The sequence below is a fragment of the Pseudoliparis swirei genome, chromosome 17 (genome assembly GCF_029220125.1).
Source record: "Pseudoliparis swirei isolate HS2019 ecotype Mariana Trench chromosome 17, NWPU_hadal_v1, whole genome shotgun sequence".
In the NCBI taxonomy this organism is placed as follows: Eukaryota; Metazoa; Chordata; class Actinopteri; order Perciformes; family Liparidae; genus Pseudoliparis; species Pseudoliparis swirei.
In genome coordinates, this window is record NC_079404.1 from 18,015,255 (window position 1) to 18,040,751 (window position 25,497).

The 25,497-nt window shown below is 42.7% G+C and overlaps 1 protein-coding gene across 1 annotated transcript; it reads right to left on the reverse strand.

Annotated features, from left to right (window-relative positions):
- Positions 1-1,707: 1,707 nt before the first annotated feature.
- phactr2 (phosphatase and actin regulator 2) lies at positions 1,708-22,247 on the reverse strand. The gene is made up of 12 exons (XM_056436177.1): positions 22,185-22,247; positions 14,442-14,627; positions 13,680-13,754; positions 13,349-13,480; positions 10,305-10,842; positions 9,356-9,531; positions 8,712-8,868; positions 6,928-6,983; positions 4,664-4,725; positions 4,104-4,241; positions 3,184-3,260; positions 1,708-2,248 (listed from the first exon to the last, which is right to left on the reverse strand). The coding sequence occupies exons 1-12, from the start codon at positions 22,225-22,227 to the stop codon at positions 2,233-2,235; spliced, it is 1,656 nt and encodes a 551-aa protein (XP_056292152.1). The 5' UTR covers positions 22,228-22,247; the 3' UTR covers positions 1,708-2,232.
- Positions 22,248-25,497: the final 3,250 nt, after the last annotated feature.

The window sequence follows — 25,497 nt, forward strand, 5'->3', positions numbered from 1 at the left end:
CAGAGCCTTTAGTTATCAAGCTCCTCTTTATGGAACCAGCTTCCAATTTCAGTCCGGGAGGCAGACACAGTCACCTCGCTTAAGAGTAGACTTAAGACCTTCCTCTTGACAGAGTTTATAGTTAGGGCTGAATCAGGTTTGCCCTGGTCCAGCCCCTTGATATGCTGCTATAGGCTTATAGCTGCCGGGGACGTTTAGGATGCACTGAGTACCTATCTCCTCTTTTTCTCTCCTTAAGGATGAATTTTCATCTCTCAATCACACGTTACTAACTCTGCTTTCTCCCGAAGTCCTTGACTTTACGCCTCATGGGGTCATCGGACCCTATGAGACGGCATAGATCCCATCTGCCTGATGGATCGCCTGGGTCGTGGAATTCCTGCTCATGACTACGCCACTGTCCTGTTGAGACTCCCCACTCCTCCTCCCCACCGCCATCTGCCTGATGGATCGTGGAGGTCTCCATCGTGGAATATGCCTACTATGAACTATTCATACACTCTGTCATATTCATTGAATGTATTTTAACTCTAAATCTGTCCTTCTGTACACATTACATCTATTGCATCTGTCCATCCTAGGAGAGGGATCCTCCTCTGTTGCTCTCCTCCCGGTTTCTTCCTTTTTTTCCCCCGAAGGGTTATTTGGGAGTTTTTCCTGGTCCGATGTGAGGTTTTGGGGCAGGGATGTCTATGTGTACAGATTGTAAAGCACTCCGAGACAAATTTGTAATTTGTGAAATTGGGCTATACAAATAAACTGAATTGAATTGAATTGAATTATTTTAGCATGTCTTTGATAAAGCAGGAGATACCAACAGCAACATCTTCACCAGGGACAACAACATGAATTTATTGACGCCCTGAGCTGCAGCAAATTGCTTTAGAAAATGAAAATTGTCTGGCGTAATGATGTTTTTAGAGTGTTTTGTGCTGAGCATCTATGACTGCAGCAAGGAAAAAGGTGCTGCTTGCTACATCAATTATTATGGGATGCAAAAGATGAAATCAAACGTTATCTAAAGGACCACTTGTCAGCTCGTCTCGCTGCGTCTCCATCGTGAGCTGACGATGGAGTTGCAAGAGCACAGCCAAGGAAATGGAAAATGAAGTACTTCTCGACTTGTTCCAGACGACTGTTGATTGCTTCAGTGGGGAACCTCTCAGTGCCTGTTGGCCATTTATGAAACCACCCTGGGAAGTCCGCCGCACTAAATCACTTTCAAATGAGAAAAAAAAAACGTAGAATCAAATTCCTGCTTTTTCGTTGGCACCAAATTAGAGCTTCAGCCAAAAGCGTAAAATGAAAAGTCAAAGCTTGAAAAGCAGATCCTCTAAACAGCAAGGCCAGCACTTTGTGAACAGGGGTTTAACTCAACGTAAGATACGATGGCACGTGGTCATCGTGTATCATCGGGAGGCGGAGGGTTCGAATGGTCTCGATCTGGAGTGATCTCCATTGCACTTCACTGTTAAGAGCCTCAGGTGCCCACCGATCCCTAGGCTGCAGCAGTTAGAAGTAAAACACTTTACAGATTACATTAAAATCTTCATCCTCACAGACTATAACTATAATGATATAATGCCCCCTAGTGGCAATATACTTTAAATATTCCAGATCCGACTGAGAGGCACATCTGAGCCGAATCAACTGCCTCTCTCCTCCCCTTCTGATCTGTGACATGGCAATGAGACCAGCACGCAAGCATCCAATCACTGCCATTTCCTGTTCTCAGAGGATGCCCATATATGGACATTTGGCAGTTTATAACAAGGCATATTGACACAAACTCTTTACTACAGCTGAGTCACATTCACGGTACTAAAAATGTCTTTTTGCCCACTTTCTTCCTCCCTGGAGCCTCTCTATGATGAAATGAACCAAAACAACAAAAACAAAAAAACATCACAGACCAGTATGTTCTGGCCATCTACAATAAATAATATAATCAGAGTGCTATACACACCACTGTCCTGACTATAGATATGTGCAAATGTTTCACTGGTGCCCACGGATGGCCAAGGCCTGAAGACACACCTGTTACTGTCACTATAGACAGAAATGTATTTCATCGGTTGTGAGAGGATCCAAAAGAAAAATGGACTGAGCTGTGTACTGAGGGTCTGAGGGTCTGAGGGTCTGAGGGTCTGGAGGGACAGGGGGGATGGGGGTTGCTGGAAGCTGTGGACCGGAGAGATTGTGGCGCTGACGTCCAGCTGGCAGTGAGAGTGCTCAGGGCCGATGGAATCTGGAAGTACAAACACAAAAGCGGGAAAATAAAACACACGCATGCACAATATAATATAATAGCTATAAATCAATCGTACATGCATACAACGTTGTTTAGGGTAGCATTTGTTACAACTCAATGTTTTTAAAAGGGACAACGCCACATCCCAAAATCATTATTTTAGCATGTCTTTGATAAAGCAGGAGATACCAACAGCAACATCTTCACCAGGGACAACAACATGAATTTATTGACGCCCTGAGCTGCAGCAAATTGCTTTAGAAAATGAAAATTGTCTGGCGTAATGATGTTTTTAGAGTGTTTTGTGCTGAGCATCTATGACTGCAGCAAGGAAAAAGGTGCTGCTTGCTACATCAATTATTATGGGATGCAAAAGATGAAATCAAACGTTATCTATCCAGAGGAAAATCGCTGTGCAGCAGTTGCTATGCAAAGTGGGAAAGGTGCAAATATAAAAACGTGCATTTATAAAAGTCTCAGATGACAATAACAATAAAGTGCACATCTAAAATATGTGTAGTGCCAAACTCAGGTACACAGTCTGGGTCATATGAATATAAACGGCTAAACGGTCAATAGTGTTCAGACTATACTTTTTTTCTGAAATTGCAAAATAAAAATGTTCAACTGAAACATTATGTCATTACATATTTTGAATATAAGGTCTAATAGTTACTCCGGGTGAACTGGATCTCTCTGCTCTTTGTCCAGCGACACTAAATGAAACCATGTCACACAGATCTCGGCTAAGAAGCTGGAGTCGCCCCGGGTGTGTATCACGGCTTTAACGTTCGTGGAAAAGGCTTTGGAGGAACAGAGTAGTAAAGATATTGATCAACGTGAACTCGTAAACTGCAGAATTTACGGTAATGAATCACTAATAAAGTTATCGTCCGAGTCGACTAACGGGTGGTCATCAACCGCTCCAGTACCTGGTAAACTGTTTGCTGTCTTCATGGACCTCCATCTCTCGGCTCTTAAACTCATTCAGCTCCTTACGGATAGCAGCCTGAGGGGCAGAACACACACACACATAAGCACACACACGTTATTACACAACTGTGTTAACTACTCTAATCAAATTGAACTTATTGAGCTATTTGTGACGACTTTACATCAGCATGTAGCTGCAGACTTTTCTTCAGGGAACTACCCACAATTCGTAATTTAATGTTGCAATGTGCTGGCAAGTAACGTGTGCACATGAACATGTACACAGCAGCAGACGTGCGCATTGTTCTTTGTTCGCTGAGTATTATGTTGGTATCTTTGTGTCTGTTGTAAACATGTTCCTCATACAGCATCAGTTCCTTCCTCTTGTTCTCCGTTGCAGCAGATTCAAGTCGGTGAGGGTTCAGCCCTCAGGAGGTCTTTGATTAGTCTGTGTTGTGTAGTATTAAACATCACCAGCAGAGGGCAGGTTGGACATATAAACTGCCCTCCAGCAATCCCTAAGGACCTTTCTGCTTCTATGCCACTGATCTGCTGCATGCACACACACACACAGTGTACTCTGTATGTATCATCTCACTTCATGTAAACCAAGGTGAATTTCATCAAGTGCAACAATAGCCTATGCAGAAAAGAGGAAGCTCTTAATCTGTCATCAGATTAATGATCACGGTTTTGTAAACCGTCACCAACATCACATGACGGGTGTAATGTGCAGGTGTCCTCGTGCTGTTGGTCTCCTGTGACTAATGCACAACTTAATGCTACAAATGTATGAAGCGTGTAAACCAACTTGCAACAGCTGGGTACGTTGATGACATAAGAAAGGAAAAAAACTAGTCAAACAATAAGAAACAAAAAGTCAAGATATTACAACGCGGCAGCGTGTTATCTCGAGCACCTTATCAGCGGGAGTGAGCCGGGTCCAGGGTTTGTCTGCCCGCCGGTCGTAGTCTTTGGCATCAGTGACCTCCACGTATTCGTTAAAACACAGAATCCTGCGAGCTACGAGCTCTGCCACCGTCGGCCTCACACTCAGCTACACACACACACACACACACACACACACACACACAGGCACGCATACAAAAGAGAGAACTTAGAACATAAACATCAAAACTCAAGAATAGTCCTTCAAGTGTTTTTCTTTTTAATCTCAAGTTACAAGTCTAACATATTCTCTATGCCGATATGCGTATGCATCATTTATTAGTGCGCCGTGTATTTATTATGTAAAAGGTTTCGATGGAGCAAACGGTATCGTTAAATCACAAGAACTGGAGCGTGAAGACAATCTTCAGTTCCATCTGTGTCCACTAGATGGGCTGATCTTTCCACACAAAGCATCTCTTCTGCTTCCTAACGTGACTCATAAGGTGGAGCCAAACATATTAGCCGCTAAATATAGACTCACTGTATCCTTTCTGTTCGTGTGTGTGTGTGTGTGTGTGTTTACAGTACCTTTCTGGAGAGTGTCCTCTTAATCGCTTGCTTGGCTTCTCGCTCCTCTGCTATATTCTTATCTGCATGCACAAAACCAACAGTCACTTCACGACTTCTGCTTCGTTTTTTATGACAGCAAGATTTGATTCGCCATATTAAAATGTGTCCGCAGCTGGCAATGAAGCCATGTGATGTGGGTTGAATCTGTAACTCATTCTTTCTAGTGACATCTTCATGGACGTATAATATATATATATATATACTCACTCTCTCACAAAATGCATTTGGCATGTCGACATGGCTCTGACAATCAGCACAAATTGAATTCAAGTGACTTTGAACTTGCTCTTGAGTTGACAAACTGCTGATCGACTGATTTATACACATTCACATATCTCGGGTTTACATCCAGTGAGCTGCAGCTCACTGGGCAAGATGCCTTGTTAATGGCAGAGGAGAATGGCCAAACTGGTTTGAGCGGGTATGGCAACAGTAACTCAGAAGAACTGTCGTAACAACCGAGGTGTGGAGACGATGGAGCTGGTGGAACAGGAGATTTGCATCATGTGCAGCCGATAAGTCTGCAACTACTGTGTCATTTCATCATGTCAATATGGACCTACATCTCTGAGGAATGCTGTTCCCCTGCCGGAGCTCCATGATGAATGACTCCATGCCATGAAGAATTCCGGCTAGTTCTGAAACCCGGTATGGCAAGATGTACCTCATAAAGTGGCCGGAGAGTGTTTACGTTTGTGTCAAAAGACTTGAGGGCGACTTGTTAAACTCCTTGACCTCAGGTGGTCCCATCAGAGACTGAAATAGAGAATCTAAGATGCACCTCACTCTTATTTCTCTTAACCCTTGTGTTGCCTTAGGGTCATTTTGACCCGAATCAATATTACACCCTCCCCCCGCCTTAGGATTAATTTGACCCCATTCAATGTTTAATGTCGGTGTTCTTTCGGTAGTCAACAAACAAACATAAAGTGCCTCACACTTAAACTTGGAAAACAATATTAATTCTAATAATTTTCTGGAGGTTTTAATTGCTGGCGTCAAATTGAACCCAAAGGGTAAAATATGTTAGTAAATATAAAGGTAACAGGAGGGTGAAACATTGATTCGGGTCAAAATGACCCTAAGGCAACACAAGGGTTAATCAGAACAAGTGTGCAGAACAGATTTGAACTTTTTGGTGTTTTTTCCCAAAATGAAAAGTTCCCCAATAAATATCCGTCATCTTGTTCTCCGCGCTGTACCGATAGGAGGGGCGGAGGCCGTATATATACCGGTAAACAACAACAACAACTCCAGATGGATGCCAAGCACTGAAGTTGTAAACCAGCTGGTTGCGTAAGGTAAACAGATGCCCTTCAGCTGTCTTTACGTCAGTCGATCAGCTGTGAAGATAAAGGTTCACCCGGGCAGTTTAACAGCTGTTGTAAACTTCAAAAAGTATTTGATGGAGCGACTGTTAAGGAATGAGCTTGATCAGATATCTGGTCACATATCTTTAACTTCTTTTGTGGTCATGTTATCCTGTTCGGTTGAGTACAAATTAAGTTAATAATATGCCATATTTGTTGTACCAATCAAAGATTTCTAAGTTTGAATTTGTATTTCCTGTGTTGCATCCACTGGATATAAACTTGTGTTTGTGAGCTGCTATTTTCACTTACTGTCCACTTTGCATGAAGCATATTTACTTTGCTTCTCGAAGGAGAAAAAGCAGTTTGAAACTGGTTCTGTGAGACCGAGAGCAAAACGACTTTGAAGTTGTAATACTCAAAAGGATCCAGCAGATGATTTTTAGCAGGACACACAAATATTATTTGACAGTCTATTTTATTTTTTAGGAATAAAAACGGACACGGGGAAAGCTTCAATGAAAATGAATTAAGAATTGACTTTGTCGTCGTAAACCATGTTCCTCGTGCTCTTGTTGTGAGACACTAAAAGTGTGTAATCGGTCAAATATGGATCTTTATGAACATGTTGTTGTACAACAGACAAATTCATTTTGAGCACATTCCAGAGCGACATGCCTCTTTTGCCAATTTCAAGTTTGAGAGTTAAGACCAAGGCTGCATATTGCATCACGTTTAATATCTCTACCCGATGTGTGTTATGTGGGAATAAAGTTTGTTGATGAAAGTAGAAGCAACTGCACACACATGCCCATGCAACCATATTGATTGAGTCATAACTTAAGTGTCTACTAATCATGATCATGGTGCATAACACCACCGCTCAGTTTAAAAGATATTTCAGAAACTCACGCCTGAGGATGTTCCTCTGCTCCAGGTCCTCTGTGGACGGTCTCTGGCTCAGGCGCCTGGAAACACAAGAGTGGGTTCACACACTTCTCTACACACGACTGAACATTACACCGACTTAGGGTTTTTACAACTTTGTATTCTGAAAGAATTAGTGCTGTGAAAAATAACGCGTTAACTCAGTTAATTCAATTTCAGGTTGAACTATTTTTTTTTTTTTTACGCATTTAACGCATGCGCAGAATGAGCTTCCAATCCGTCTGTTGTTGGTCGTCGGGACGAAAAAAAAGTCACTTGCAAAATGAGCTTCCAATGCACCACTTCAATCTGAACTCTGTCCGCTCTCATGCAGACGGTCTGTTCATCGGTAATGATCCTTCCGCAGGTTCACCTCCGGAAACCTTGTTACGACTTCTACTTCCTGTAGATCAGGGTCTCAACACGTCGATCGCGACCTGCCAGTCGATCGCGGCGTAGTGTCGGTAGATCGCATGACATTAAAAAGATTGGCCCGCCCCCTGACATGTTCTCTATAGCACGTCTTTGTTCTTTTATGAAACTAAACGTCTGTTGTTGATCGTATCTCCACAGCAGCATGTCATTTCTGTCTCTTCGCGTTGCGTTAACACTTATCGATCTCCGTCTCGCGCGCCACAGAGCTCCGTGCGCGCGCATCGGGACCGAGCAAACAAAAAGTCACTTGTCAATCTGTCCCCGTGTCCGGGTCCGGGCCGGTGAGGTTTCCCGTGTTGAGTCACATGAAGCCGCAGGCTCCACTCCTACTGGTGCCTTCCGTCAATTCCTTTAAGTTTCAGCTTTGCAGCGGTGTCCCCGCCGTCCCTTTCATCACGGCCCAGTTCATGAAGAAAACCCACACAGTCAGTTTGCCTCAGCAGCTGCTAGAGGAAGACTAGAGGCCTTTAGATTGTATCATGGTGGAGTTCATGGTTGACAAACAAGAGAAACATGTTCTGTTTAACCCTCCTGTTACCTTTACATTTACTAACATATTTTACCCTCGGGGTCAATTTGACCCCAGCAATTAAAACCTCCAGAAAATTATTAGAATGAATATTGCTTCCCAAGTTTAAGTGTGAGGTACTTTATGTTTGTTTGTTGACTACCTAAATAGCCCTTTAAATAAATAAAAAAGTTGATATTTCTTATATGTTTGACAGTGAAAAAGAGCCTGGGGTCAAATTGACCCCAAAGAACACCGACATTAAACATTGAATGGGGTCAAATTGACCCTAAGGTAACAGGAGGGTTAAACATTCTGTTTAGGATGAAGATGTATTAATGTTCCATATGGAAGAAAACTGCTAAATAACTGCTGAGTTGCAGCACCATTGTATAGAAGAATGTATACATGTATATATCCGTCTTTTGTCATAAATCTCTATGTTCTCACAAAATATACCGCGAATATCGGTAATATGTGATTAATCATGATTAATCCACAAAAACCTGTGATTAACCCGATTAAAATTTTTAATCGTTTCACAGCCCTAGAAAGAATATGTACAACTTTAGTACTTTTATATATAAAATATAATTTTTTGGAAGATATTTGTGATTTTTTAATGACTCAAATACGGATGTATTGTATTTATTATGAAGGCATTAATACAAATGTTGGACTGTTGCTGAACTGAACTTGCCTGTATTCTTCTAAATTAAAAAAAATATATATATTTTTTTTAAACAGTCACGTAAAATTTCACGGCTTGCTACATTTTCCCAGCATCCCTGCGTGTGCGTGTGTGTGTCTCTGTGTGTGTGTGTACCTGACTAGTTTGGAGCCGATCTGCTGGCGTATCTCATGTCTCTCCGTCTCAGAGCTCCGCGGCAGAATGTTTTTCTCCTCCAGCTCTCTCTTGCTGGGACGGTTCCCCAGCTTGATGTTCAGGGTGTCTCGTCGGCGAATCTTCATGGCCAGAGCGCCTGGAACAAAGACACAACACTGAGACCTCGCCACAGCCTTCTTAACGTCCTGCGTGGATGACCGGGATGGCGGCTTCCTTGTGTCCGCTGACCAGCCTTAGGAGCGGACATGCTTCAGCATCAGTTGTTATGACACCCTTTAAGTCATTATGGTCGCTTTAGTTCTGTTCCAAGGCTCGACCGAACCCTACGGGACAGCTAACAAAGAGGTCAGCTTGATAGACACCACACACTGCAGGTGCTCATGACCATGATTTGTTGCATTGTAAAGATTCTGATGAACTGGGGACTCAGTGTCCTCTGAGGATCATGCATCTCTGGGTCAAATGGAAATAAAAACCTAGAGCTGCTTGATCCTCCAAGTGGTTAAAATAAATAGAATATCCCAAACCTCATACTAAACGGACAAGTTAATGATGCGCGGTCATGAGGCGCTTTTCCCTGAAATGTGTGTGCGAGTTCTACGAGTGCAACATTTATCCCGTACTGGTTGTGTACTCGTCCTCCTCCTCGTCTTCCTCCTCATCTCGGTACAGGATCGGTCCGTCGGAGTCAGAGTCGCTCGTCTGGCTGTCTCTCGGCCTGTCGGGGATCACCGTCACTAGGGCCTGCTGCGTGTTCACGCTGTGGCCCGGTGGCCTGTCCGCCTGGCCCGCTGCAGACCTGCAGGGAACAGGAACAAGACAGAGTGAGCTTATTCAAAACGACATGATGAAAAAAACCATCATCCTTGTGTGGTGATTTCTACAAGGTTATACATTTGTATATTTTCTTTTTGTAAAATAATATTTTCAGCATAACAAAATATAAATGCTATTTCACTCCAAATATTTTGAACATTTGTTTTTTTTGTTCATAAAAAAAATCTATAAAAAAAAAAAAAGACATGATGGTGAAGGGATTGATACAAATCGTCTTAATAATATTAATACTAATGTTAAATAATACAAATGAAGACAAAAGACTGAGACATCATTGGTTTAAATGTATTCCTCCTCTCTCTCTTTTTCTCTCCTTCTTCTCCGTCACTATTCTCTTTCTCCACTTCACACCTCCAATGCAGCTCCTCTACACCACACACATACACACTCACAGGAACCTTACACACACACACACAATCTAACTTGTATTATTTGTCTTTTTATTATGGTTTAGTTTGTTTCGCCATGTCATTTTCATCCTGCAGTTTCACCAAGTACATTCTGTCTTGTCCATCATCGCCCGTCTCACACATTTGTTATTTATTGAAATCCTGAGCTCTGTAAATGTTTATATATCACTGAATTACACAATGAATTTAAAAAAGAGGTATATTGTCAGCCATCCCCTCAACATTGCCCATGTGACTGCAGTGAGACGACTGTGTTGAAATGTACTGCAGTGCAGAGAACATAAGGAATGTTTCACCAGCTCTCACGTCCCGGCTACATTTTTACCTCGGGCTGTTCTCCGCAGCAGACTCTGTTCCTCCTCTCCTCTTCTCTTCCTCTCCACCCTCCCGTCTCGTTCGCCCCCGTTTCTCCCCCTGCGAGCCGCTGCCCGTCTCTCCCACTGTGAAGGAGGTGTCCTCTGTCGCGCTGTTGATATGGGCAGACTGGCCGGTGGGTCCAGGGGCCGCGCCCTTGTGGGTCTCCTCGGCCGCAGCGGAGGCCTTGGCAGCAGATTTCGGCTCTGCAGCTGTTTGAGAAGCGGCAGGAGTTCCCTCTCTCTCATTGCCGGAGGCTTTCGATGAGGCAGGCTTGAGGTTTGAGGAAAGGAGTGAGGATTTTAGCTCCCTGGGCTTGCTAGGAGTCTCTGCGGGGGCCTTTTGAGGTACCGAGGAAGAGGTGGGAGTGTTTGATATCCGGCTGGTTCCCTCAGTCTGTGCTAAAGCGTCCTTAGATCCACGGGAACGAGGGGTGGAAGTGGAGGTGGAGGTGGAGATGGAGGTGTTTTTTGCTGTGGATCCTGTCTTCTTTGGATGGGAGGATTTGGCTGAGGAGAAACGGGAGAAAGAGAAAGAGGGAAGAGAATATTATGAGACTTTTTTTTTTCCCCAGATGCTCCGATGTCCTCCCACTAAAGACACACAGGTTACATCAACAAAAGCTCTCATCCTTTCCTATCTATACAGTTCATAGTCCTAGTATTTAGTCCAAGTTAGACGTAAAAATCTTTTTTTTGCAGTTATAAATATTGTCAAAATGGTTTATAAATGTACAGTTAAAAGTATTTGTATTATTAAAAGCAAGAAAAAAAAGATCTAATGGGGAAATATAATAAATGCTCCTTTTTGTCTCAGCTGCCTGAGGCAGGAGACCAAAAATAAAATGTCACACAAGTTACTCTTTTGGTTTCCCACCAAGGCCAATACATGACAGTATTAGAATAACCATTTCTAATCATCAACAATCAATAAACCTGCCTCAAATATGGGACGATAGAAATATAGACCTAAAGTCATGTTGAATTAATTTGTTCTTTCAATATCTGTAACGTGTCTTTGTGGGCTGGTAAATGCAGCCTGAGGAAGGGAAAGTACTCAACATGTTATTAAAACAGAACTACTTTTGTCCCACTTCCCCAAGAACTCCAAATAAATGACACAAAGGCCTCCAGAAGACACGTGAACATCACATGCAATAGTCTAGTTCTGGCTTGTGTGCCGCTTAGTTCCACCATGCTGGAAGTCAATGGAATACACACACACACACACACACACAGGACGAAGGGAGATGATCATGCCCGAGCATCATGCCATCAATCAAAACCACAGGAGCATGACAGACCTCAGTCACACTTGCGTGCTCTTGTGCACGCGCACACAAGAGCACACACACACACACACACACGCACACACACAGTTGTCAGCATATACATAGCTGAGATAACACATTTTCACTTCTGTTTTCTCAGAAACACTTCAACCGTTACTCACAACACGGGACATCTCTTCTAATTAGGAAAGAACACAATCAACCGGGAGAGACAGCGACTACTCTGTGGCGACGGGACAGAAGCTCGACTCGACTCATCTCACGATGCACGACGCCATGGTCTACCGGTGCAGACAGCTTTCGAGGGAGTCTCCATCCCTTCAAACATTGATTCAAGCACATTTTCCATGCAGGGAGGCAGGCAGGAACACCGACAGGCAAACTGGCTTCAGTCCCAACGAGCTCCACTTACCAATCCCGCGACTAGTGTTGTTAGTGCTCCGTGGGTTAGCTTTAGCTTGAGTGGATGAGCCTGTCTTGCCTGTGGGTTTGACAGCCTTTTTAGTCCCCGAAGCACCGTCTCTGTGCTTAGTTGTGGCCGCAGTGCCACCCGCCGGTTTGGAAGAGGAGGGTAGAGGGGGGCTCGGCTGTTTTTTAGCTTGAACGTCTCGGGGTCGCACCGGCTTTGCCCGGACGAGGGGTTTAGTAATGCACCTTTCTGAGCAGATCAGTGGAAGCAGGATGGCATTTAGAGGTTAAAATAGGGACTGAAAAATCCACATTTGTGCAACAGATGGACAAATGGACATGAAAGTAAAGCATGGGAAGAGATACTGATGGATAAGAGGTGAGTTGGACAGGCATGCTGCTGATAAGAGACGTTGTTTGATCCATTAGTCCTGGGCAGGTTTTATTTCGATCAAAATGAATGATGTATAAGGCTTGCGATGAGACAGATAAAATACCCATTAACCTTCCCCTTCCTCCAGTGTGAAGGTATGTGTGTTCTGCTCCGGTATTTGCACTGGTTGTTGCCTGTGCCTCTGTGATTATTGACAAATGAACAAACAAATGGCTCGGAGTTCAATGCTAACAGGGTTGAGATGAGAACAGCACAACACTTAGGCAGCATCAGAGCGGAGAACAGTGGCCGGTCTCCTGAGGCCGAGGGAGGCATTAGGAGGCGGCTACTGCCCCGCTCAGGCTGCTGCGGGCCGAATATCCATCTGAACACATTAGACCCTGTCAGAGGATTTAATGCCTGCCAGAAAACTGCTGCCGGTACAAATGACCGAGAGGAAAAGACTTCAAAGCAACACACATCTAAAGGAAGTTAGCTCTCGCATATAATCATTATCTTTGTTCTTCACTGGACACATTGATACCACCAATACCATCAGATATGTCTTGATGCTTGAAGCGTAAACATCATGGTTATGTATGAAATGGAGGGAAAGAACACTTTTCCAACTTTTTTTCTCTTATTCTTTTTTCCGTGTTCTCTTTCTACAAAATTGTCCCATTATTATTGTTTATTTTTCAAATTTTATAATTTCCGCTCAATCCAAAGTGAGATAGTTGATCACACAGGAACAAACAGCCACTTCGAATTTTGAAAATGGAATTTTAAATAAGTCAAACAAAGTGAATTATCATTTAAGTATTTAACATACAAGTGTGAAACTATTATTCCAACTAGTGCAGAGGTCCAAAGGTTAAGGACACCAACGAGCCGCGCTGTCACAGAAGCTCATGTTAGAGGCAGTGACTCATCCAAAGGTTACCTGGTTTGTCCTCCGTGCTGCTGGTCTGTTCCTCCAGCGCCGTTTCTGGAGACTCAATGTCCACTTTGACCTCCTCTGATGTCACACTCGATGTGGCGTGCCCATTCAGACTTTCACTGCTGATCGTTTCATCTGTAGGAGATAAACAACAGTTACGAGCTTCAGGGAATCCTCTGTTCAGCTGCTCGAGCGCAGAGATCAGGCTTTTGAGTTTTGCTTTTACTGGCAACAGGTAAAAGTGAACCCATTTGAAACGGCTGAGCTTCAGGTGCGAAGGACAGTGCAATGAAATGATAAATGAAGAAGCATGCAAACAAATGATCAGACAAACCTTTATCGACGATGATAACTCCTTTCTTGATGAGCTCCTCCCTCGTTTGTCTGGTGGAGATCTTTCTCTCCAGAACTGAAAGATCAACAAGATCACAGCCTTTATCGTGTCTTTTAGCTTCAGCAATCCATTTACACACATTACTATAAACGCATTGCACACCAGCTGCCTTCCTCGCCTTATTGCTAAATGTCTCGTGTCAGCGTCACACATGCAGAGTCACTAAAGAGGGTTTTACAGTGGGATGTGAACACAACATGAACATGTCCACCGTCAGACCAATAAGCAACACTTTAAATAATAAAGACTTTCTCATTTTAACTTCTCAGATGTGAGAACGTGGCGCTTTTCTTTGTCATTTATGTCAGTGCTGGAAGACATCACCGTGGGCTCTGGGGAAAAATAAGGGGATTTGTTCACAGACATTATATCAGACAAAAGATGCAGCCCTACAAACAAAGCTTGGATTGGTTTCGTACACTCCTGAACAAGTGTACCAACATTTCAATATGCACATTATGTTGAAATGATACACCTGGCAGCCATGAAGAAAAAGTGCTTCTTGTATTTTCTTCTGTCTCTTTTCATTTCCCAGCCAACGCTTCAGGAATGAGTCAGTGAGAGCCACACACACACACTGTTCACTCTTTTTCTTTTGAAAGCTCCTCGGGGAGCATCAACGCTCCTGTTCGCACTTAATGTTCAGCACAAGACTTGACGTTGTAAAGACACACACACACACACACAATCAAGACGTCCTACCTTTGGTGAGATCCTGGAACTTGTCGCTGCTCTTCTTCTTCCTCCACTTCCAGGGTTTGAAGAGTTTTCCTAGTGACGACAGCTTGCCGCGTTGCTGCCGTGTCGCGGGGGCATTCTGGGTCGTGGTGGCGCTGTCCACCAACACATCACAGCTGGCCAGTGATGAAGATTTCTCCAACCCATCAACTATAAGACACAGACGCAGAAATACAAAAACAGAACGTCAGCGCCATGAAACAAACACGCACCGCTGTTCTCGAAATGCACCAGGAGAAGCTTCCTGTCCTGTGGTGCATGGATATAATACATCATGTCATACAAATAAACTATAATGGGATCTGTTAACGACTATTGCTGGACTTAAATGTGTTCAGAATACTAGATCCAGATTAAATCCAAGCAAATAAAGCATTTTGTTACTATCACTGACGTGTTTAATTATTATCCATGTGATCAAAGGATGTGGCTGAAATCACAGCGTAACTCATGATACATTGGATATCTTGCTCATATCAAAATGTTAAAAGGGCACATTACAACTTAAGTTCCTATGTGTCCATAACGTACTGCACTGAAGTGGTTACCTAGTCAGAATCAAGACGTTTACAAGATGGGATACCTTTCTTTTTCCACAATAAAGATGAATATGTTTATTCCCCTCAAAAATGTGACTGAAACAATCTGCATTGGTAAATATGCCTCTTTTGTTGAACTCAATACATGCTTTGTTTTCAAATTAATATGGTGTGCGATTGCTAAAAGAAAATGACTGGGAGCTATTGTCACGGACCATTTCGCTGTCCATTGCTGCATCAATCTCTTGTTTCTCTCAACACTCGACGGCTTGGCAGGAATATTCCGAACTCTGTTTCTGTACAGTACTTGCAGCGTGTGTGTGTGTGCGTGTGTGTGTGTTGGCTAGAACTCTGTCCTTTCACAAGTCCTCCTCTTCCTGTTGAAAGATAAGAAGTCATGTGAACCCTCTGGAAGACTTCAAGCAGTGTGTGTGCATCTGTGTGTGTGTGTGTGTGTGTGTGTATGTGTGTGTGTGTGTGTGTGTGCGTCATACCGGAACCTGACAGAGGAAAGAGACGTGGTGTGTGATTCCTCAGATTCAAGCAAAGGAAGGTTTTTGTTTTTTCAGTTCTGCTGACTCTCTCCAGGGAGCCCGGCAGGGATCAAAATGTTATTATTATTATTGCTGCTTACAAACTTTGAGTATTTTTTCCCTGAACATCATAATTTGTAGCTTCAAATTACAAAATGAATTATTTTAAATGAATGTCAAGTTATTGTATAGCTAGGAGCTGAAGTTTGAGGCTGGTCAGGACAGCAGGTTTAGCAGTTGTTTTAGCTGCCCACAAACTACTGAATTATTCCCTCAAATTAAATGTGTTGAAAATATATAATAATACTTATTACACTCTCATGACATTGTTGGACAGCAGCAGAAAGAGCGATATTCTATTTTGGGTGAAACACATGGTGCCTTCATCTCCCATGATGCAACTCAACCACTGACAGTTTGTTCTGAGATTGATGAAGGAGACGATGAGGAGCTGCTGATACCTGCAGGGCTTCACGTTGTGATGGATGCTGAGTGTAAATAGCGAGCCGAGAGGATTTTCAAAATAAGTTGGCTCATTTTGCGCCACATGCTTGTTCTGTTACACTGATACCAAAGAGTGGTGTACGGCCGGTAGGGAGGAAAGCTGACATCGTTTTGTATTATATTGAATAAATTCAATTGTCATCGTTTATTGTTCTAAACTGTTTTTCGATAATTACAAAAATTAGAAATTCCCATTTAAAGCTCCACGCACAGTCTGCCATTTAAAACAGCTTCAATGCCATCTTTGCATCGTGTCTTTGCTTTTATTTTAACAGTCCATTATCTCCTGTCATATTTTGTGAGACTCGTTTCAGATACTTCACTTCCTGCCCATGTGTATTTTCCCGCCTCCCTGGTCGTCTGCCCCGCCCTCCGATTGAACTCACCCGTGCCGAACCATCCTCGCTTCCGATGTGTATTTAATATGTTATTGTAGACTTTCTTTGCCCGATTACCTGACGGATCTCCTGTGCACTGAACCTGTTTGCTAAGTAAAGACTGTCTAACTGCACCTCGTTCGGTGTCGTGCCTTCGGGTCATGCTTTCTCCCTGTGGGTTTAGCAGTTGTTTCCACTGTACCACACTGCACTGACATGGATCCTTGTGTGTGTGTGTGTGTGTGTGTGTGTGTGTGTGTGTGTATACGCCTTACTTAGGTTTGAACAAGTATAATTCTGGAGGAAAATCTAAATAAATAATTGCGCCTGTTCGAATAATATCAATGTAATTTGCGTGTTAATATCTTGTGTGTGCCTCTCTAAGAGATGCTGACCTGCCTTCACTTCCCTTCTGCACACGCCCACATATATATTACCCGAAACACAATGACGGTTGGTTCGAAAGGTAACAGTGGAGTGTTTTCTCAAATCCATTAAGAGGCTTATGCAGCGAAAACAGTCAGCAGAAAAAACAGCTGAAAACACACTATGCAACATTTAGAAAGACGTATTAGTTAGCGCTGTTGCCCAATAGTTTGAAAGGTAAATCAAAAGAATGCAGTTTTCTTTTACTATTCTGTAATATGTTCTCATCTGATGGAGAGAATATGTGTCCTGATCTTCAACTGCATAGAAAACAATCAGTAGCCTGTTAATTGGTTGGCTCGCACCAAACTGACAGACTGCTGATGCCAACACTAGATGCTGTTAGTCATTGGTGCCAATACGCCTCACTGAGGGGAACCGGCTGAACGTTACGACAGTAAACTGTCTCTGGCTGCTGCTTACTGGTGCAGAGCATCCTGTATTATATCAAAGGTAAAGATCAGGCTTCAGGCATGTGGTCGTCTGCAGAAAAGTTATGTCATCAAGAAACAGATGTTTAAATCAGCCCGAATTATAAAGTAGGGCTGAACGGTTTAGAAAAGATATCTAATTTCTGTTATTTTGACTGATTTCAATTTTGATACGGTTCTAATTTTCATTCAAAATGATATTCAAATATTTAAAAAGGTGTTCTTTTTGAAGGAATTTATAACCAAATAAATATCCGTCAAGTCTGTAGAATATGAAATGAATGACAGCACATTCCTGCAAAACATGTTTAATTTCAAATTGTATTTTGTCATACTTTTAACCTCCAACAATGATCGCTCCTCCTGCGAATTTAAAATTGCAGTCGGCCGTACTACGATTGTGATCGATTTCAATAAAATATTGATTAATTGTGAAGACCAATAACAAAGTCGGGCTTCAATATTAAAATTAGTAGAAGCATCACTGCACTGTTTGTTTTGCTGAAGTATTTAAAATCCCAGCATGACACAGGACTATGTGGGCATGACTGCTCTCAGCAGGATTTTGCTCACCTCGCGACCCTGACTGTTGAGGGATGTAGCAAAACAACCTTTACATACACAAACAGGGCACTTAAAAACACACACACCAAGAGAAAATGCATGGTGCAGTGCAGAGGCCAGTGCATGCTCTCCCCAGACACCAATTTAATTCTCCCTCTCGTACACACACACACACACACACTTCCTGTTCCTGTGTTGATATGAAATCACAACAATAGGTACATTTCAGCAGCTGCTTTGTGTAGCTAATGATGGGGAAATCAGCAGCAGCGATTATCATCCCTATTAGCCCAGCGATTAAATCTGGAGTGGGAACCTGACCTGGACAATGGACAGACGTATTACTGTCAGAGAGAAAGAAGAGAAAGGAAAAGAGAAGTAGTGGAGAGGAGAGGAGCAAAATAGAGATGATGGTTGACTGAGAATAGAGAAGAGAAATTGGATGGTGAACTTTTGGATATATGGTTTGCAGAAAGTCATCTTTATCAACAGAGTTATTTTCTGAACAAATCCTTCCATTGTTTATTAGAGCCGTTGAAGCCAAATCAGATGCAGACGGATCACATTTTTTTAAATCGAAAACTGCAATACAGGAATATGATATTTTCATAAGCCTATGGTACAATTAAATCCCAAAGGAGAGCAACTGAACAGTAAATAATCGCGTTATTCTAAATGTACATTTAAACAACTTTGCACTGCGTTTAAAAAAGACATTTACTTCAGCTTTTGTAGAACTTTTCTTGTACACGTCCAAATCCACAATGGACATCATAATCTCTATAAATACATTACTGTTATGTTTGAATTAAATTAAGGAAAGGCCAAGTGGCATACCTAATCTCATCCATTTTGTTTTGAGATAAATAAATGTAATACTTATTCATTTATACCTATAAATGCCCAATTAACCAGAGCCTTAAACTACAATTGGAAATACAGCTGTATTAATTCACCTCATTTTAATGTCATGGGGGGATGTTGCCCCCTCCACAGTCTGACATAAATACAGAACTCAACTGTCAGCAAAAAGGAAGTAACACCATCAACCACATTGAGTAAAACAGACAGCTAAAGAAAACAACACAGCTTCGCCTCAAAGCCTCAGAGAGACAAACGTGTACTCTACAATATGACCAATAAATCTTTTGTAAATGACGCATCCTCTTCAACGAGGACAGATGAAACGAGGGCAATGCAGAGCTTCAGGTTATCAATCAGATGATAAAGATAAATGAGAAGTATTATGCAAACCAGAGTGAGCCAATCAAAGTCCATTCATTACACACGGCAACGTCACACGATCACAGTTTTACAGCATCCTGCATTTCAAGCGGAAGAACAGATCTGACAAGAAAAGCAAAAATAATACAGAGTGCAGCTTTTAAATCCCAGCAATGTGGCTCGAATCCACCTCAGGGATGTTATTGCACTCAGGATTTGGATAAAAAGCAGCTGTAAGTCATCTGTGGAAATGAGTGTGATAATCAGAAGACACAACTTGAGACACGACCAACGTCTCAATGAAGCAATCGGGCCGGAGTCGTTCAACGGTTTTGCGTCAGATAAATAACTGTAAAAAAAGAAATGAATCCCTGTGATGTGAAGGTTAAAGTGTGTCCTGTGTCCTGTGTCGTCTTTCTCACAGGCTGCAGGCCTGATAGAGGACTAATCAGTGGCATTGGACACACCTGGGCGCGCTGCTGTGTTTCACGCATTCAAGCTTGAGCGGTCGTTTGTTGGCAGATCTCCGCTCGCCCCAAGCCTTTGTTCGGTTTATTTTCTGGGTTTTCACAGCGCAACCGATTCCTCCCTTCCATTTGTTTGACTCGTATTGACTTTATCTGTTGGGCCGTGAAAGCCAGCGTGTTTTTTGTTTCAGACGTTATGGCAGGAACATGTGTTGGGGAGGAGGAGGAGAGAGGAATGGGAGAAGCTTCCTTCCTTCGCTGCAAGTCACCGGGGACGTCACAAACAGAGGAAGAGGCACAAAAGAGAGAGAGGGACAGACAGAGTGACGGACACAGAGACAGAGAGGAAGAGAGAGAGAGAGAGAGAGAAGGGTCAAAAGAGAATGTGGGAAGGCCGAGCAGGAGGAGGGCAGATACTAGCAGGGAAAGAAGAGGAAAATAAGGCAAAAAAGAGGAGTAGGATGTGAGCGCAGGAGGGAGGGGCGACGCCGGGCATTAGCTGATGTTTTAACACTTGCGTTATTCCTTCCAAACTTTTCTCCAATGTAGGTCAGAGAAGCCCAGCGCTGTGTAACTCATGATACTCAGCGGGCTGCTGCAGCAGCCTGGAGTGAGTCAGGAGTAACGCGCCCAAAAGAAATCAAACACTGCAGCTTTACAGTGCTTTAACGTCGTAACTCATTAGGGTTGAGAGGTTATCGGTTTCATATTAATGATCGTTTAATAAGACCCCGACTTATCATTTCCCCCTCCTGCTCTCAGGCCTGTAGATTCATTTAAAGCACAGCACAGGGTTGTAATGCTACCCTTACCGCTGAGCGTGTATAGATCATTATGGCCTCGGGTCCCTATGCATGTTGGCTTAAGTGTACTACAAAACAGTCTGAGTCTTTACTATAAATGCTGACAGCGTCATAAAAAAAGGTCAAGTTTTGTTTTCATCCGGAGTCCTTCGTCTCTTCCTGTGCCTCACAGCCTGAAAGCGTTCCCATAAAAAATGTGAGCAAATGGGAAATGTTTACTTTTATTGACCCACGGACAGACAAAGGACTACGGGTGACAAAGAAAAAAGGCGATTTGTAAGCGTGGAGGGAGGTGAAGCACGCTCTCACACACTGCTGTGTTAATGTAGTCTCATATTTTGTCTTTTAATTAAGGATTTAAGTGACTCTGTGCTTCATTGGGAAGTGAAGAAGTTCACGATGTATCTATCCGTTGTTCTCTCTTCAGTTACAGGCTGGACAACATGTCCATGTGCACGACAACCAGGCACCTCAGTTTGCAGAGGAAGACTACGAAGAGCAACGGAACGAAATTATGATTTAAATCAGGAGGTATCAGGTCTCTACCCACCCGACTACATATAGGAGACTTTGGAGTGGCACTTTAGGCTCTGCCACCATCATATAAACACCAAAACTAGGGAAAATCTTTTGGAAGAACTTTGTAACTCTCTCTTGGACCTAGAGAATCTAAGCCACCATGTTGCTTTTAGCTCCGACAATCTCTAAATTGCTTGTTCATCTGAAGCAATTTAAATTCATTTAGTTTTCTGTTGCATCAGGTGGAAAATTGCAGTCAATGGCATTCACTTTGTGCAGGTGTGAACCAGCTCTCGACATCAAACCTGCAAGGCCCTCCTCGGTCACAATAACTGAGAATAAGAATATATCTAAAATGATCGAATACTTTTTAGAATTTTGATTTTTGGTCAGACAAAACAAAACATTTGAAGTAGTCACCTTGGGCTACCTAAATATGTGATTTTAAAGCCAAAAAAACTAATAAATAAATGTATTAGAAAATATGCAGTATAATAAACAAGGACATTGTTAGTTGGAGCCCTAAATTAATCTTTTATGTTATTTTTTAAGCGACAATGATGTGGTTCCAGGCCTTCAAGTGTCACTCTCTCTGTATATATCACTTTATACTGAACATGTTTGGGGTGTTGAGTGTTGGTTGGACAAAAAAAGGCATTTACTATACCAAATCATTATGAAAATAACAATGAGTATCCCTGGTGAGAGCTTCAGCACCTCTTCACCATCTAAAGCGTTGCTCCTGTCAAACCAGAACTATAAGTCAAGATGTTTCTCGTGGAGCCTCAATAGAGACACCACGTTCACTTGAAGACTTTGCATTGTGTCTTTAATCATCATAATAAGGTCATAACTTCGACTGCACTGAGGCTGCAGAGCCCTCGGGTCGACCTCTGGGCTCCTGGAGGAAAACAAACTAAGCTGTTCATCTGGACTCGAGTCGAACTGGTTGCTAAACACATAAACTCATATTAACTCAACATTGCCCTTCATTATGTTGCAGCCGCGGCGGCGCAACTCTGCGGTTGCACAACGCGTCGTCTCTCAGTGGAAACCCGCGTCAACAGCAGCACAACCCCGGGGACACATTTAGAAAACCGAGAGGAAGCGACCGAGTCTCACTTCCCCCGAGCAGGAAAGCGTTCCGCGCGTTTATTTGGCGTTCAACTGCGAGGAACTTCCCGTCACTTTATCCGGCAGACATGTTGCAAAGAAAACCCGAGCAGAAATATGAATATATAGCCGAGTGTGCGCGCGCGTGAGAGACAACGGGGAGGCACGTCCATATGTACACACACACACACACACACACACACTCACCGCTCGCGGGCTGAGACACAGCAGACACAGGGGTCTGACCCATATTCAGCTTCTCCGGACCGACACCACCGCCGCCGCCCCCCCCTCCTCCTCCTCCTCCTCCTCCTCCCAGATCAGGGGCTTCTATCGCCGCGTAAATCCCCTCCGCGGCCGCCGAGTGAGTTCATTTATAAAAACAAAAAGTTTCAGACCGGGATGGCCGAGCCGCTGGAAACTTGTTTCACTGACTGACTGAGTTGCTACTACGTCGTAACTTCCCCTCCCTCCTCCTCCTCCTTCTTCTCCTCCTCCTCTGAGCAGCTGAAGAATGCCTCTCATTCCTCGCTCCAGATTAGAGGCGCTGCTGGGGTCAAAGGGGGGAAGAGGTCCGAAAACCTTCGGCCACTGGTTTACAGTGATGGAGGTCGTATTATAATATGGAATACAACAATATATCACATTTAACTACAAGTAGAAGTCCTGCATTGAAAATCACCAGTAGGCCTACAATTTTGAGGAACCGTTCCTCTGCCTTATACTTCGACATCATATCAAATCAATGTGATGATCCTCTGAAATAAAACCGTGTGTCTTATGACCCGTATCTGATCTGCCAGGTTTCAGATGTATGAGATTTCCCCCTATAAACTTCTCAGATGGTTTTGTATAACTGTTTGAGGCCCCCCCAAAAAAAGGTCAAATCCGCCATTATTTACCAAAAGAACAAAGAGAGAGTATATTTGAAGTCATGAAAAGTATTTCCTTTGTAGCAGACCTTCTTTCCTTCTCCCATTAGTCATCTCATGACCCCTCAGATGTATATGGTGACATGGGGCGTCGTTAGGCTTATTTGAGGGGGGCTTCACCTCTGCCAAGTAACTCTCGTCAACCAGCCAGGATTACAGACAATGAGTTGAGCTTAAAGTAAATGATGCGCGGAGTGACCTGTAAGTCCAGGTAGTTACAGAATGTGGTTGTCGGTAGTTGTTAACGACTGTTACCTGCTCACGTTGAACTTTACTTGAAAGGGAATAACTGTCTCCAGCGATACTGTGTACGAGTGAATTCGAAATACAAGAAATAACTATCGACATCTCTCTATTCGTTGCATTAATATCTATTATTGTAATATTTTTTCCATATTTGACACTGATCTAGTTCATCTTTATCTCAATGATAGTGTCCAAATGAGCATAAAATATCACTATGACCCTGAAATTCCATCTCTTGTGTTATCATATACTGAATGCAGCACAATCACTTTCTGATTGAATAATTACATACCGCTCCCCTTGGGCCTTAGCCCCCCCCCCTTTCTTTGAATCCTATACAACACCCCTGATGGCCACCTTGAGGAGGGACTGAATCCTGGGTTGGAAACCACTGAACACAATTACCTGATCATATAAAGAGGATAAAGTAGCTCCACTCTAGCCAGCAACAAAATAAAAAAGCCACTTGCACATTGATGTGTCAGTACTTACAATATAAGATATAGTAATGTCATATTAAATAAATTACTAGGAAGACAAAAATAGGAACTTCAGTTTAATTAACTATTTTATCTAACTGATATTTTCCAGCAGAACGATTCTCATATATATCTACAAATACAACTAAATTATTATCCTTTAAAGCTGGAAAGGATGGGATGATGGTTGTTTGAGTAAAAAAGGTATGATGTAATGCTAAAACAATTATTACACCACATTGTTATTATACAATAAGAGGAAAAAGAAGAAAAAGAAGATGAAGATGAAGAAATGTGTTCATTTCGGTTTCAGCGCTGTGATCACGGTTGCATTATAGACAATAAAATGAAACATTTAAAGATATCTGTGGGATTGGAATCGACAAACTTGTGGCACGATAAATTAAGCCCACAGTCCATGCTTAATAACTCAGCTGTGGGTCTGGACAGCGTCTGTGGCTCCAGATGAGGATCAACACACTCCAAGGGGGAGGGGATTTATTTAGAAAAAATAAGATGACGGTGAACCCTGAATCCAGCTTGCAGTAGGTCACATGGGAGCAAAGGCTGTAAGCTGTCAAGGTCGGTGAGCACAGCCTTTAAATCTGCTGATGGTAGGACAGAGAAATAATATCTGTTTAATGTTAGACATTCAAGCGCTCACCACTTCTGTCTGACGACTGTGGCAAACCAAGCCAAACACTCCTGCCCCGGACTCTCAGGATGGGAGTCAACTAAGTGTAATGTGTGTGTGTGTGTGATGTGTGTTCTTGTACTTCTATCCCAGTGGGCACTTTTACCTTAGTGCACACATACATGTCATTGACCTGCATTAATGTCCAGAGGAGTAACCCGTACCCTAACCATAACTTAGACTGAACCCACCTTAATCTTAAACATATCCTCATCCATAACCGAAAACTAATTTTAAATCAAGTCATCACACACACGACACATGTAATGATTTACATTAAAGGTACTTGCATTTTGTCCTAAAAAATATTCCAGTCCACACAATGTGACTGTAAGATCAGAACAGGCCCAAATACACACAGACACACAATTTAAGGACAAGACTGCCATCTAGTGCTTCAACACAACTCCAATGACGAAAGATGATTTGTCATTAACTCTTGTTGATTCTTGCAGTAAAACATGTGCTTCTCCATGCCTCTGTTGGACACCCCTCCCTTTCTCCCTTCAGTCATTAAAGCATAAAAAGCCACGCACAGAGTCAGCGTGTATATAATCATATAATCACATACAGTAAAAGAAAATATTCTTGCTATGGATTGCTGCAAAAGGACAAATATAACCAGCAGCAAACTCTAAACCAAACCAATTTATAAGTTCAATGTGCATTTGGCAGTTGTTATAATACTTGCACGGCCTCATTCACCAACACGTATGCAATAGATTCACTTGACTCATCTGCAATCAATGGATCGGCTGCATGTTCATGTGCACCTCGAGTGTGGCTGATTTAAAGCGGATTTGACCCCCAAAGTCCTACATTTAACAATCACATCATTCAATGTCAATATCTTGAGTACAGGCTAATTCCTGGAATCACTTTGCAAATGCTTCACGTCCACATTTGTTTGTATACAATAATCCATGTACACAGTCACACCTGGGAGCTGCCATGCCTGACAGTGCTACAGGACTGTTGTTGGGAAATAGGATGAAAGTGGATAATTGAGACAGGAAGGAAGTCAGTGACGAGGTGGAGGATGGAAGTACTTAGTAAAGTGACTGCATTAGTATTGACTGGGCGGTAATGTCATTAACTTGATGACACATGCTGAATGTGTTGTGCTAAAGGACAATGGTAAATACTCGGATCAACAGGTTTAACAGGGT

Bases quoted from the DNA above. Each gene is read 5' to 3' on its own strand.
- phactr2 (XM_056436177.1), bottom strand. From the start codon at position 22,227: ATGGGTCAGACCCCTGTGTCTGCTGTGTCTCAGCCCGCGAGCG. The intron at 13,755-14,441 runs GTAGGACGTCTT...TTGATCTTTCAG, and splicing joins GTTCCAGGATCTCACCAAAG to TTCTGGAGAGAAAGATCTCC. The intron at 3,261-4,103 runs GTGCTCGAGATA...TCTGCCCCTCAG, and splicing joins GGCTCACTCCCGCTGATAAG to GCTGCTATCCGTAAGGAGCT.